Source organism: Anguilla anguilla, chromosome 9 (genome assembly GCF_013347855.1).
Source record: "Anguilla anguilla isolate fAngAng1 chromosome 9, fAngAng1.pri, whole genome shotgun sequence".
Classification (NCBI taxonomy): domain Eukaryota; kingdom Metazoa; phylum Chordata; class Actinopteri; order Anguilliformes; family Anguillidae; genus Anguilla; species Anguilla anguilla.
Window position 1 is genome coordinate 9,037,154 of NC_049209.1, and position 15,943 is coordinate 9,053,096.

At 43.4% G+C, this 15,943-nt stretch overlaps 1 protein-coding gene across 9 annotated transcripts; it reads right to left on the reverse strand.

Annotated features, from left to right (window-relative positions):
- Positions 1–477: 477 nt before the first annotated feature.
- Positions 478–14,525, reverse strand: LOC118235942 (zinc finger protein ubi-d4-like). Of its 9 annotated transcripts, none has more exons than XM_035433852.1 (12): positions 14,416–14,525; positions 11,801–11,961; positions 10,599–10,706; positions 10,285–10,466; positions 8,404–8,496; positions 7,624–7,708; positions 6,078–6,119; positions 3,691–3,828; positions 2,848–2,979; positions 2,499–2,611; positions 1,333–1,414; positions 478–838 (listed from the first exon to the last, which is right to left on the reverse strand). In XM_035433852.1, exons 1-12 carry the CDS (start codon positions 14,445–14,447, stop codon positions 756–758), a joined length of 1,251 nt encoding a protein of 416 aa, XP_035289743.1. In that variant the 5' UTR covers positions 14,448–14,525; the 3' UTR covers positions 478–755. The 9 variants fall into 9 exon arrangements, 8 of the variants coding, with proteins under 8 accessions (XP_035289743.1, XP_035289742.1, XP_035289745.1 ...); XM_035433851.1 differs by having other exon boundaries at positions 11,765–11,961; XM_035433854.1 differs by lacking the exon at positions 6,078–6,119.
- Positions 14,526–15,943: the final 1,418 nt, after the last annotated feature.

Below are 15,943 nucleotides of genomic sequence, written 5' to 3' on the forward strand. Positions count from 1 at the left end.
GCAATTACCATAAAGACCACTCATTTCCTCTCAATCGCCCCCCACCCCTATCTGAAATAGTTTCAACACCTTTATATGCTCTACAAATATATAAATATACAAAACATTTACCATTTTCCCACTAGGAACAAGCATTGGCATGCTGATTGATTGAAACTATCACTGTCTCCTGCAGACACAACCGCCACCTTGAGCAACAGCAGATGTCTTAGAAACGAATGAAAACAAGGTTCTAATATAGACTCATATAGTTTGGCTTCCGACTGTTGCATATGGTCTTCTTTGTAAATCTACTAAGTTCGCAGATGACAGTAACTGGATGACATGGTGTGGCCACAGAGATCTGCTGTACAGTGTGAACAGTGCATGTACAACCAGAGCAAAGAAAAGATCCTTGTTACAGAAATCTTGACTGGGTAAGGTCGCTTGATTGGAACAGAAAATAGCACATAAACCAGCACGTAAAGCACTACCTGAATTACAAGGATATGCTAAGGGTTGAAAACAAAGTGGTTTGGAACTGTAACAGTCATAGTACAAACAGACCAGGAGGGAGGTGAAAGTGGGGCTCTGTTTGGGCTGCTCTGCATTCCCCTGTCCCGCTCCAGGACGGGGGGCGCGACAGTTTCCCTCGTCAGAGGGGTCTGCAGCGGATTTAGTGCATTCCCGCCGTCACCTGTAAAAAGCAGACTTTCCGTGGACGGAGCTGGGAGGAGCGGGAGGGAGGTTTGACGACCAGGTCAGGATGAACCCTATCACGAAGGAGGCGCGTTCTGGTTCTGGTATATAGAGGCCTTGTCTTTCAACAGGTCCAAACACAAATGACAACTCCAGCTTCCTGGCGGAGGCAAATGAGACAACGGCATTTAGAAATGTCACATCCCAAAACATCCAGGCGCAAGACTGCCTGCCAGTTTGAACAACATTATCTAATACTGCTATAAACTAGGGCTGGGCAATATATCAAATATTATTCCAACATCCAATATAATTTTGTATGAAATTCAATATAATTTTGTATTATAGAGGCAGCTCCTAAAAGAGGTTATTAGATTGGCCGCTTAAATGCAAAATTCTGACTGAAAATCATTCCGATAAGGTATTTCAGAGAATGCATTAATATCAAGATATGTACCGTATATAGCCAAAATGCTAAAGAATATCAAGATATTTAGTCATATTGCCCAGCCCTGCTATGAACTGTAAAAGGCAGCAGCTTCTGTGTGAAACAGAGATGGTGTATTTATATACACAGACATCGAATGCTCCTGATACTCTGACTCATTGAAGTCATTTCATTGAGCAACACTAAACAGGATTACAGAGTCTTACCTTCAGGGGGCTCAGCCATAGGGGGGCTGAGGCAGTACATGTGGTATCCTCTGTCACAGTCATCGCAAAACAGTAGCTGGTCCTGGAGACACAGTACACACACGAACAAATTCACCACTGGAACGAATGCAGTATACATGCACATACATTACGCCTGTTAGCCTTAACGTCACACTAAAGCAGATATACTGATACTGCAGTGGTCAAGGTCAGGTGAAGGACAGGTCAGGAGAAGGGCAGGTCAGGCCTGGTTTGCTGTTTAGGCCCGTATCTTATTTCTCCATTTTGTGCTACAATCTGCTAAATCTAAACCACACCAAAATCGTATCAGAGACACCACTGGTACAATCTTAAAATACTGTCCTACCTCACGAAACAAGATTAGAGAGGCCCTAGAGAGGAACATGGTTAAACACCCAGTCCATACAAGGCTTTTGTTGCTCATTCTGACACAATTAAATATCCACAGCACCCCCCAAAAAACAAAACAAAAAAAAAAAAAAACGATTTTGCATGTTTCAGACCTAAATTGCCATGAGACATCAATGGAAATACTGAGAAAAATGAAATGCAGTAAATCAATCACGAGAGGCATTTCCTCCATTTTGTGTTGTCCAGTAAATGGTCAATGAGACAGCCACTGCCTGCATTCCTTAAGCAGCACCTCTAAGTATGACAGTGACAGATTACTACCGAATGTGATCGAATTAAGAGCGACTGTGACAAATTAAGAGCAACTGTGACAAATTAAGAGCGACTGTGACAAATTAAGAGCGACTGTGATGAATTAAGATTGACTGTGACAAATTAAGAGCGACTGTGATGAATTAAGATCGACTGTGATGAATTAAGAGTGATTGTGATGAATTAAGATTGACTGTGACAAATTAAGAGCGACTGTGATGAATTAAGATTGACTGTGACAAATTAAGAGCGACTGTGATGAATTAAGATCGACTGTGATGAATTAAGAGCGATTGTGATGAATTAAGAGCGACTGTCACGGATTAAGAGCAACTGTGACGCATGAACAGTGACTGTGACGCATTGACTGCGACTGTGACTGTGACGCATTGACTGTGACTGTGACGCATGAACCGTGACTGTGACTGTGACTGTGACGCACGAACAGTGACTGTGAGGGACAGGAGCCGCTGCGCACTCACGTCGTTCTCTGAAGTCCCGCACATGTTGCAGCACTTGCACTCGATGCACTGCCAGCGGTACGTCTTCACCGCCGCCATCATGACCGGGGTGAACTGCAGGCAGGACGGGTGACCTGGTGTGGGGGGGGGGGGGGGGGTGGGGGACAAATGGGCCCATGAACAGTCAGTTACCTCCCGAAAATGAACAAGGCTCTCCCGCGTCAGCCCGCCGTCTGACGTTACGGACAACCTGAGTTAAGACTAGCAGAGCGGCAGAATAACTGACGCTGATGTGGCGGGCGGAGCAAGGGGTGTGGAGCGGGCGGAGCTAGGGGTGTGGAGCGGGGTCCGCGAGCCTGCTGGGGCCTACCTGAGCGCCCGCAGTCCGAGCAGGACACCAGCTCCTCCGACTGGCCCGTCTTGTGGTTGATTTTGGAGTCGCCCAGGCAGAAGTCACAGTAATTGTTAGGCAGCGCAAGGCCGTCTGGTCCTTTTTTGGGTGCTGAGTGAGAGAGATGAATTTCCCTAAGACACGGTCACAATACATATGAACAATCATATCTGACAGAGCTCTGTTCAACTGCTTTCTGTCGGGGCGTGGAATCAATAAACAATCTGCATGGCCATTCAAAACTCACCGGAGCAACATTCAGAGGGAGCATGAAATGCTGAAACCTTCAGATTATGTTTTCTGAACAGTTAATTTCAAGAAACATGAGGCAAGCTCAGACTTACATGGAAACAAAAATGCTGAGGAACAACAAGAATTACAATAATGGAAACGAATAATTCAACACTAAATACGTCATGATACAATACAATATGGGAAATACATATAGTCTCATTTTTTTCAATACAGAAACAGCCAAGAAAAATCACTTCAACTGTCCCAAATTTACTTTTCTACATCGAGTCCTCTGAAAATTAACCTAAATGGTACATTCTGTGCCACCCCAACACCACTACTCAACCTCCCCTTCCAAACCCACAGGAGGTATAAACAACACACAAGATAAATATCCCTCAATTTTCAGTGTTTAGTGAAGATTTATTTCTCTGCGTGACAAAATGGGCATGCTGTAACAACGGAAAATTTGTGCCAAACCAGAGATTCCCTTGTACAGCATGTGCGCCTTCAACGGGAGATGATAAAACAGGTAACATGGGCGACCCCTGCACAGAACATGGGACAGGCGACAGGCGAGCGACTCACTCTTGGGCTCCTCCGGCTGGGGCGGGGTCGGGGTGTGCATTTCGGCCTCCTCCTTGTCCTCGCCCTCCTCCTCGGCGAGGTGAGAGTGGGCGTAGTGGTAGCTCAGCCCCGGGCGGTTCTTATAGCGCTTCCCGCAGACTGGCAAAAACGCAAACGAGCACCGTCAGAAGAGGAGCGCGACTCCAGAAGAGACGCGCAGCGTGAGCACAAAGGCTCTACGGGTCGCCGCTGCAATGCCTACCTGTGTGCGAGCTCGGTGATAATTACTCCATTCTAAGGACGTGTGAAAGAGACCTGTATCCCTTAATGACACTGGCTGGCAAGGGTTAGCAAATCTGTGACATCCCAATTCTTACACCAGGGATCTTAAACTCCTTCTTACGCCGGGATTCCTAAAACTCCGTCCACTGGGGGATCTTAAAACTCCTCCTTCCACTGGGGATCTTAAAACTCCTCCTTCCACTAGGGATCTTAAACTCCTTCTCACACCAGGGATCTTAAACCCCTTCTTACACCAGGAATCTTAAAATCCTTCTTACATCAGGGATGTTAAACTCCTTGTCACGCTGGGGATCTAAACTCCTTTTAAAGTCCTGTTGGGCTGCACTGTGTGCAGGATTTTGTGGTTTTCTTTCAAACAGCAGCCAGTTTAGACCTTGTAAGCAACGTGTGCAGGCTCTATATAAATCAATGACATCATTTAATCACTTAAGTGCTAATACATTAAACCAGCAGGCACAGCAGCTCTCCAGGACTGGAGTTTCAGATCGAGCTCAATCGATCAATCTACTTGTATAATATGCATAATTCATTTCATACATTTCATGCTATGCATAACATGTATGATTATATGAATTATGTGCAATATAATTCATATATACACTGTTATGGGATGGGTAACAGGCTACACCCTCCAGCAGTACAATGCACGTGAGCCCAACAGGGCTCACTCACAATACAATCAGCACCTTTCTACAGCAGAATGCAGCTACAGCAGGGATGTGCCCCTATAAAGCTGGTCTGCTACCAAAGACACCTCAACACCCATCCAACCATCTTAGCAATTCACTGAAATGACTATGATCTCCCTGTGCTTTTTTTTTTTTTTGTTTTTTTTTTTTGAAGAGCTTGGATACACAATGCACATCCCAGTCATTGCACAGAGGGCTATAGCTAATGGAGTTTTCCAGTGAACCTGAAGGACTAGCATAGCCACAGGAGTCACCAGGCTAGCCCCAGCCTGCAGGCCCCTGGTGTAGCGGTGCAGCTCTGCTGATGGACAGCAGGGTGAACTGGCTCAGCGGCGCAGCACGCATTAGGGAGGGGACGTGTGCTGCACTGCCCTCTACTGACTGACAGAGTGTGGTGCACCGAGAGGTCAGGTTATGACTGGGCATTCCAAATTGGGGCAAAATGAATAAACAAATAAAACAGAGAAAAACTTAAAACACCAAAGGCTCCAACAGTGCCACTGGTGAGATGAGAACAAAATAAAAGCAGGCCATGCTCCCCCCCGCCCCCACTCCCCATACATTTGTCTGGTACCTGGAGGGCATGAAGGAGCAGTTTGCCCCCCCCATAGACTCAACATCAAGTGCCCTGGGTCAGAGTGCTGGTTAAAGAACATCGTGCAGCAGTCAGTTAGTAACCAACCACCCCCCCCCCCCCCTCCCCACCCCAAACCAACCCACACGCTGGCTCTAAACAAAAGCATAGGCTCTATTTCACTCGGGGGTCAAAGGGGCGAGGGGCACACAGGGCAACACGGGGGTTTGTGGGTAGAATGGAAACCGAGTGGTGCCAATGGAGACGCACACAAACTACACACAAAACAAAGGGGGGGGGGGAAGAAAAGCCAAACAGGGACAGGGAGGGAGGAGAGCTGGTGTGACGGATGCAGACGCCAGGCTGTGCGCATATCCAGCCAAGGCAAGGCAGATGAAGCTGGCTTTGCCACTGATGAGAACGTGGGCTGGCGGGAGACCCTCTCTGCAAGGCTACACTGCGTCTGATCTCTAGTGTTGCTAGGGCACGGTTATGCTAATCTCTTTTTTGTTTGCGTGTGCCCGGCAATCTAAATAAAATCAATCCAGGATAAGAGTCAGTGGTACTAAAAACAATTTTGATTGTTAAAAGCACAAATAATGTGTGTGCGTATATATTTGTGTGTGTGTGTGTTTTACCTTGACTGACCAAGTCGTTTAAAATCAAACTACAGGTCTATATAATGCACTGAAAACTAAAGGGGATGGGAGCGTCTTGAGTAAAGGTACTGCTCCTACTGTCTGAAACTGCTCCACATGTTAATGCCCACATTCACACAGACAAAAATCCACAAGCAATGAACAGACAAGAGGCAGAATTAAAGGAATGAGAGAGAAATATACCTCGTTCAGAAGGTTTTGAAATATGCTTTTGTTTGAAAGTGTCTGAAAGAGAGAAAAAAAAGAGAGAAAGAGAGAGAGAGCAGACAGAGAGACTCAGAGAACTGCGCTGACAGACTGAAGAGAATTCGAAAATCAGAAAGAACCCCATAAAATATACTCTAATAAAACGAAAAGACTGTTGAAAAATACACGAGCTGCCAAACTGTGATTTTCAAATAAGACACCAGTCCTGATGGAGTTTGGAAAATCCACACTGGAGCATTGACCATCACAGGGATGAGAGACACTGCAATCTGAAATGCCGCCAACTACAGTTGCACTCACAAAATATCTAAAGCATTAAAGGTGCAGTTGGTAACTTGCTTTTTTAGAAAGATAATGGGCAATGGCCATGCTTAATTGGAAGCAGCCATAGAAAGAGCTGCTGTGAGAGAAATCCAGCATCAGCAAACAAAAGTGGTTTATAACATGAACCAATCAAAGAGATAGGCTGAGTTCACGTTGTGTACCAATCAACAATGAGACTGACCTTGCACATTCACATAGCAGCTAGATGCACTTGCAGACGAACTACCTACTTTGGCACTATGTTATGTCAAAAATAAGAAAATAAAATTTGATAGACCTCTAAAATAAAAATCGGAGCACGATATGGAAGGTGGTGAGAGCTTCAGGAATGAGTGCCGTTGTCGACGGATGCAGAGCTCACATTGTTTCCACTGAACAGAGTTCTAAATTTCAACACAAATTTACCTTGATTTTCTGCTACCTAACTACCAAGTTACGAAGTTTACCTAGGCCAGCTAGGTAAGCTAACGTTACCTCATGGATAGATCATGTTAGCTAGAACTGGCAGGAACCCTGTGTGTGGAGACGCAAAGGGGTGGGAGTGTGTCTCGTTCTCTGAGGGCAGAGCCAATGAGTGTTTTGATTTTCAAGATGCATTGGTAATCCAAAATTGCGACTGTTGAGAAAGTTACCAACTGCAGCTTTTATATATTATCTATTTCTGTAAAGTTTGCAATAATTGGAAAAAGTATGCACTAGCTTGACCATTCCAGAATGTCAATTTGACCTGAGCCTGAATCCTTCTGGAGAGTTTGAAATCAGCTTTGCATCAAATAGCTCAGAATCAAACACTTCAACCAGCTGACACTGAGAGATGAGAACACAGCGAGTACACGTCTGGACATACCGTACCTTCTCCATGGGGCCACAGGAACCTGCAGTCCTTAAAACTGATAGGTCCAGAACCAATCAAATTACAGATACTGTATATGTCTTCAGTGCAGTGAACTTCGATTCACAGACCATCCCCATAGACAATACACGGGTAGACTGACTGCACTGAACACAACCATTCAGGCTGACAAACCAAACAAACAAGCAACCAGAAATACAGTAGAAATAGAGAGAGAGAGAGGCTGTCCAGCAGTGCCCCCATTTCCTGGGCCCCGACACACACCTGTAGAGCCTCTCCCTCCCCCGCCCCCCACCAAACATGAGTTCCAGTAAATGTAGGGGCGCCCCAAACACTGGCACTCACTGTCGCAGGCGTACGGCTTGTCCCGGTCCTCCAGGGCAGCGGCGGCAGCGTCCATCTTCTTCCGCGAGCTGCTCACACCGCGGCCCTGAACGTCGTTAAAATAAAAAAAAAAGCACATCCTCGTCACCACCGTCCGCTCCTTAGCGCGGTCTCTCTGCTCTTTGTTTTCTCTCATTACAGACTTTACACAGAGTTTAAAATAAAAAAGCAATTCCTCAGCTAAGCTCTCACCACAATAATAGGCTTGGATTTTTCTCTATCTGGAAATATTGAATTATTGATTATACATTGTGAGGGCGAGAGAACAGCTTTAAAAATACACCTGGTGGTCAAGCATCAGCAATAAAAGCTCAAGACACAGCCAATAATTCCATTGATGCAAATGCAAATCACTGAAGCAGAATCCTGACATCATAACCATCATTTACATTTAGGAATTTAACAGATGCTCTCATCCAAAGTGTCTTACAGTTCTTACATACAATCAATTTATACAGCCAGACATTTACCGAAGCGATTCAGCTCAGGTTAGTTAAATCTACAACCTAGAAGTTACAGGCCATAACAATTATGCTACACAACCACTCATCTATTACAAACAACTACTATCACTATTTTTATTTCTTTAGAAATGATTGTGTAGTTCCATTAATACCATTTCAGGTCACAGTGTGACATAAGCTGGCCACAGTGCAAACCCAACCCCTCTGAAATTTTACTGGTTTCATCATAGACCAGACCTGCTTCAGAGAGGAAGCTGCACTGCACACAGACACCCACCTTTCCCTTTCCTTTCCCACGTCTCTTAGGGGTGTCTTCCTCATAGTCTTCATCGTCCAGGTCATCCAGGAAGTCATCGGGTTCGAGGATTCTCTGTGCAGGCAGGAGGAAACACAAAATGGGCAGGAATGAGATCCTTGGCAAAGACGGCCTGCATCAACACCGCTAATTAATAGCAATAACAGCCACCTCATGCACAACAGTTTCCATAAGCTCCATTTAAAATTTTCATCCCACCTTAAACCAAGGACATGCACAATGTTTCTGTGGTCAAGTATTGAAACACAAAGGAGTGAACTCTGAAATAGGCCATTATTTTTCCAGTGGTTACAACTTGTATTGACAGAAGCAGTATGACGGCAAATTGCAGAAGAACAAATAAAAACACTGATACTGTCACAACATCATGACAAACTCTGAGTTACCATCCTAGGACTGCCCATGTAGCCAGCATTAGTACTTAAAAGTATGGACTGTTCCACATTTTTGAACAATTTTGAGAAAAATCACACGATCTGTTCTTTCCATTTGCTACATGCACAGCTTTTCAGTTTTCAAGCTTTCTGAAAAGTACCAATTCAGGCCAGTAATGCTTAGTAAGGAAGGTGCAACATTAGCCATTCACTACTAGCCCACCCCCCTGCTGCCTTCATACAGGCACAGAGGCACACAGAAGGGCCAGGGCCTCTGCATGGTACCTTTGAAATGCCTCCAATCTCGATGTTCACGCTGGGCTGGGCTTTTCTACGGTCCTTTCTATTCAGGCCAACAGGGATGGATGCTTTTATCCAAAAATAATTTATCTTAGAAAGACTACAGCGAGGAGTCAGAAATATGGGTCACCAGCAAAACTTGCCAAAAATGATCAGAGAGAACAGCGCCTTTGAGCACCACAAACCATATTAACATCAGAAGAGAACAAAAGCCACGTTGGAGCTGGCTGGGGATCATTACAGCGAGGCGTAGCAGCAAACTACTGCTACAGTCACAGGAACCTGAAAGCTGGTAATTCTGTTCTTTTTTTTCGGGTTTTTTTTTCGGGGGGGGTGTGGTTAATGGAAAGGCTGATTGCTTTGTGCCATCAATGACAAGGGATGTGAAGAGGCCATTACCAACTCTTAATGAACAAAAAAACCTCACAGGACTGCAGGCTTGTACTGTTCAATTCTCCTCCTGGATGGCCGCGACTATGGCAGGCGCATTACAGAGCCATTATGGTCATTATCGCACCGTCTTTTCCCTACAAAAGTAAAACTGCTGCTTTTATCCTGTCGAGCAGGTGAGGGGTTACACTAGCTAAAGTAACAAAGAGCCCCAGTGAAGTGAAAGCCAGAAATACAGCAGCGCTGTTGGCAACACAAGGGCTACTGGCTCAGATCAGAAGGGTTCAGCCCAGCACTTTCTGTCTGTCCCAGATGACTGCCTGCTTCCCTGTCCCAAATAACCATCACCACAGTGAGATAAGCAGTTGCTGATCTGAGAAACTGTGAAGTAGAGCTATCATACAAGCGAACGTTGATATAAATCCCATTTTATGAATGTTGTTTCCAAAAGGCTGAGTCCAGCTACTCCTCAACATCACTGAGGAGTATCATAATGCAAAACTTTGGAGCTGTCAGGAATTAGGAACCTGCAATAATCCATTTTCTATAACTAGGAAGTTATTTGGTGTCAAGGACTTTGCAGAATATCCACAAACACAGAATTAAAGCCATACAACAGGCTTCACTTTCCACCCACGACCTGCAACAGTCAGTCAGGAATCATGACTGGCAGCTACGTGCAGGACGGTCAGAAATGCACAGGCTGAGAGGGCAGCTGCGCAGGGTGGTCAGGGCATCCGTCTCTCGCGCTGCTCCGCGCACGCCTGGGACGCCGTACCTTCCTGGCGCGGGTGGTGGGGTTGAGGCCTCCGCCGGTGTACTCGGCCAGGCCGGGGTCGTCCTCGGGCCCCCGCAGCTCCGGGGCGGCTCGCTTCTCCAGCGGCTCGGCCTTCAGCAGGGCCTCCAGGCTGCTGCCGTCCGAGGAGGCCAGCGAGTCCTTCTTCAGCCCCAGGTCCAGCTCTGAGCACGGGAGAGGGGGGGAAAAAAATACCAACATCACACTGAAAAAAATTAAAAATACAAAATGTGAACAAACAGATAAATAAAAAATTTAAAAGATTTAAAAAATTGGCACCCAGGTTCGGTTAGTACCTGATTTGAGGGGAGGAAATGCAAGGCGGGGGTCCTCTGGGGGATGTGCTCGCCGCTTTTTCCTCCATCTACGAGCAGGGTACGTGTACAGCTGTCCAGGAGCCATCCCTATGAAGAGGAAGGCACAACAACACTGAACACAATGCACTGCCTTAAACATCCTTTCGTTTAGCCACAACGCAAGATATGACAACAGGGCACTTAGAAATTATTTTCAATTTGGTAAACCTACTCCTTAAAGGCATACTATGCAGGATTTTTAGTCTTGCTGTGGTCCTGTGAATACAACCAAAAAAACGTCTCCTCCTTCGTTTTCAACCCCACCCACTCACCCAGTGTACCCAATGTAACGTAACTAGCTGGATAGCTAGAGGTAACCGGAGTACCGTGAGATGGGTGACAGTGAGCAACAGTAAGACGGCAGATTCAGCTATATTTTAAATCTTAATTAACAGCATTATGCTGAACATAATTGTGCTTTTATAGTGAGACTTTTATTTTGAAATTTTCAGACCCTCACATCCTTACTGTCGCTAGCTTCACACTGTAGGCAATGTTACTTACAGGTCCAACAGAAAACAAGACAACTCCACGTGGCTTTTCATCCCCTTGGCGAACTTCATCTGACGCCACCAAGGAAAAGCAATTCCAAGGTTAACATTAGTTCTTGAACGAGTCTTGCTGTATTGTTGTTGTTTCCGCTGAAATCTGATCCCAAACCACAGGCTCTGTAGCCACACCCACCCCACCATACACAGAAAGGAGTACCATGCCCAGAAACATCCCAAATACATTTTATAATAACAAATACAGGTAAAGGTGCATGAATTTGGTGGAAGTGCGTAAAGACAGAGATTGCCAGTGTATCATAGATATGCCATAGGATGGTTATTTTAAAAAAGGTAAAAATCCTGCATAGTATGCCTTAAAATAAATTTAAAAATCTAAGAATTGTTTTTCATTATCCACTGTAGTGGTGAATGCATAGTTAGAATGCAAAACAGTGAAAACACTTTCTGGCTGTATGCGAATAAAGCAGTAACTCTGTTCAAGGCCAAATTATACAATTTAAAAGGTCAGACAGACAAGCATGAATTTTGCTTTCAAAAATGTCACAAAATTTTCCTTCGAGCGCTCAAACTTCACCCTTATAACCACGTACACACCATACAGAACGCATTTTCTGTGTGCATGCGTCCCACCTGGTCCCCTGTGTCTCTTCTCCATCCAGATATAGCAGTTGCTCTGGGCCACGCCCGTCTGAGAGTCCAGGAAGGGCATGCGGACACTCCTCTCAGCGCAGAGTCGTGCATTGTAATTGTGACACTGCTCCATGGCATCCCTGTAGTACTGCTCTCCCAGCCTGCACACGTGCACACACACACACAGGCGAAGTGAGACAAAGATATATTAAGATAGGCAAAGCCCCCCAAAAACAGACACTACCATTGGGGATAGGTAGGCCTACAAGAAGAGTAAGAGACAACTGTGCAGATGATCTGAGTTGCCCTCAAAACAAGTACTGAGTACAATACACGGTACTTATGATTACTGGGCCTATCTGCGCAAAATATTGCCTGAATATATACATTTCTCACAGTCAACGCAGGGAAAACTGAACTACAATAAATGTGCAATATAGTCACACCTTTCATGAAGAACTCAATATTCATCGCATCAACATAAAACCCCCGCCCTGCTCTAGTTTCAAATGTGAGATTGAATCACGCAGAGTGAGACTACGACTAAGAAGTTCCATCAGTATCAAAATCAACACCTACACAAAGGCTGCTAATCATTGTGAAAGGCACTAGATACTTGCACCATTTCACTTATTCTGACAAGGAAACAAAAATTATTTCAATAAAGCAATACAATAACAAGCTAAAAAATAGTTTGATTAAAAACTAGAAAAATGTTCAATGCCTGAGAGATTAATTATCTCTGAGAGATAAATTTTACCCATCGGATAATTTTTTTTTACCGATACCGTCGATTACTAACAGAAGGTGATAACACGTGCTATGAGATCATTTTAAAAAGCCAAAAGGGGAGCAAAAAATAAAATCTAGTTAACCAAAAAATGATACGCAATGTGTCAGGGGTGAGGCAGGATGGATTGACTCCATCAGGCTAACAGTCTGAAACTGGTTCATTAGACATTTATCAGCATATTTCCTTTATCGTATGGCAAACTTATTCCTCTAAAAATGGGTAAAAACACACACACCAAGGATTTCTACTGAAACACCAGACTAGTCAGCCAACTAATGGTACATGTTTCAAGAACTCTGGACTGAATTTTTTGCTTAGTATCATCAGCTAGGACTAGCTAGCTAAAGTACAGTTCAACAATATTTTCTATTTTTGTTGTTTTTAATTTTATTTTTTATTGCATCTACTTACAAATGCACACGACACCCATTGGCGAAATGTGTTATATCTGTTAACGTAACATATTTTGTGTTATAAAGGTACGTAGCTATTTTAATTAGCCAGGGCTGACAATGTATCCAAAATAAAATGCGGAACCCACTAATCTGTGTGGATGCGTGCGCCATGTTACCGTGCGTAATGGCCTTGAAATGCTAACGATAGCGAGACAGATGACATGGATTTTGTACCAACACGTATGGGTCACGAAAATATTCTGCAGCGCAAAATAATAATAATAACTTAAAAGTAGACTATTGAAGACAGTTCATTCTACAACTAGCTAATGATAATATTACCAATTAAGTTAACTATAAATGAGAGGTGTTAATTTTATTGTGTAGCTATTGCTAAGGTTAGCTACGTCCAGCTTGGGATATGGGAACAGCTGCGCAATTCAAGAAATCGCCAATAAATTACGTTTCCATCTAAGTTCAGCTCCATTCCTAAGTAATCATAATTAATCTTGTTCGTCAGTAACTAAGTCTGTAGCGTTAAAAATAAAGTGAGTTATAGCTACAGCAGCTAATGTAGCCAACTAAGAGGAAATGCGTATTTCGGTGGTTAGACTAGCAAGATAGCTAGCTCTAACGTTGTTAAAATGCTGACGTCTAAAACATGATAAATCGTCATCCTAGGAATTAAATTACATGTAACTTGTAGAAACTTCAAGTTCAAATTATTAAGATAGTTAGACTAGCTAGTCTAGTACTAATAAAGCCACTTGTGTTTTTCTAAGGATAGCATTAACATCATCAATTCAGCTAGCTATCAACTACTAATGTCATTTCAAAGTATGAGATGGACGGGCCAAGACACTACACAAACGCGACGAGGTATCGTGAGAACATCACGACACACAGCCAACCAAAACAGTAACTGGACCTATGATAGTAACTTGGCTACCAAACAAGCAAAAGTTCATATATAGTTAGCACTAGCTAGGCATTTTAGTTCAATTAGCTAACTTAGCCGAGTTATCGTATCGTATCGTATAATCCGCAGTTCCTTGTGGAAAACCAGACACACGTATGAAGGGCCAAAGTGGACAGCAGACAAAAAGTACAAAAAACAACTTTTACTGGTGCACTACTTAACTACTCATTTGAAATGTCACATTCTTAAAAGCATCCTTTAAAAACTTCAGTGTATGTTAGCTAAGTTTAATCAGTAGCATGCTAACTATGGCTAAATAGCAGCCAGTTGAACAATGAATCCAGTACCCACGGCTAAATAGTATTTCTTCGCCACTGCTTGTCGACTTCCTTTTATGTCTTGCCCCCAACAAAATTTCTTATCTTAGCCAGTGTCTTAAACGGCAAACTGCCGTCACCATTAGACATAAACAACAAGATAATTTCAAAATTGAAAAAGAAACACTCACAGTTTGACAACATTCTCCACAACAGCGGCCATCTTGGATCGCCTACGCTTCACGGTTTGATGAGCTGACTCGACAGACTGCGATTGCGCTTGATGCAGTTCGCATTCAAGGGCTGCGTGAAAAGGACGCAAGAACAGGACCATGCATTGCAGATTCACTGATTTCGAAAACATGTAGGGATCAGCCTACATAGTGAACTCAGTAGGTAGGATGAACAATCATATAATTATTCATATAACATTTTTCACAAGGGACTGCAATACATTATCACAATTTGCTATGATAAAATAATGATGAAATATTTTTAAACTGGCAGATTTAAAATACAGTATTAACATATGGGTGAATTTTCAGTGAAATCCAAAAGGTGGCACTGCAAACGTTTTTTACTAGACCACACGTGAGTATATGCATGTAGGCAACTTGTATACTCAATAGTAGGCAAGTACTGTAAGCTGTTTCGGACGAGGCCCCATTACTTCCTGTCCATGAACATGGATTTGCCCACTCCAAGCCAGATTTCAAACCTTTAGTTAAGTGGATAGTGCTGCATCACATGTTCAGAAGAAATTGGTGACACATTACCTCTTCAAAGTTGGGAACTTTACACACACCTTTTTTCTTTTCTTTCTTCTTTTTTTAATTTATTTTGATGGTGCTGGTTTGTCCTATCTCCTCCCAAGAAATTCCCCACATGTTTATTCAGAATCTAATTTTTTTTGTTTTACTTCTATAAGGTAAATTATCTTCAGTCAGTCATTTCTTTTTAGCAACTTTCAGTGACATTGAATACTGCCCTTTGTATGTTTTTTTCTCATTTTAAGGTTAAAAGTAAGTCAAACACCTTTTGGCATAGCCCCTTTTTAACTGTTTTTTTTTTCTTTATTCAAGATAAAATCAGAATTATAATTATTGCAAGTGCAGATATTTCAGAATATATTAGTTTAAATGTTGAGCCCTGTAAATTTTCTTGTAAAGTCTTTGAATCACCAACTTAAAATCTTGTACACCTGCACATAGGACGGAGTGTGGCACAGTGGGTAAGGAACTGCGCTTGTAACCAAAAGGTCGCAGGTTCGATTCCCGGGTAAGGACACTGCCGTTGTACCCTTGAGCAAGGTACTTAACCTGCATTGCTTCAGTATATATCCAGCTGTATAAATGGATACAATGTAAAGTGCTATGTAAAAAAGTTGTGTAAGTCGCTCTGGATAAGAGCGTCTGCTAAATGCCTGTAATGTAATGTAATGCATAACCTTCCAACTTTATGAGCACCAACATTTGTGCCTCTCCTCTGCAGGTTTCAAAGAGGTTCAAAAAACTTATGATTGATAACTGTACCAGTGACTGTTAAAGGCATACTATGCAGGATTTTTACCTTGAAAATATTACAAAGTAACCGGGCTAAGGCATTTCTGTGATGCACTGGCAATCTCTGTCTTTATGCACTTTCGCAGAATTTGTGCACCTTTACTTGTATTTGTCATTCTTGGGATGCTTCTGGGCATGCCTCTCTTTTTTATGTGGG

Coding starts and splice junctions, on each gene's coding strand:
- LOC118235942 (XM_035433851.1), bottom strand. CDS start 14,447: ATGGCCGCTGTTGTGGAGAATGTTGTCAAACT. Junction 11,962..14,415: donor GTGGAGAATGTTGTCAAACT/GTGAGTGTTTCT, acceptor GCACGTGTGCAG/GCTGGGAGAGCAGTACTACA. Junction 10,467..10,598: donor ATTTCCTCCCCTCAAATCAG/GTACTAACCGAA, acceptor TCCCGTGCTCAG/AGCTGGACCTGGGGCTGAAG.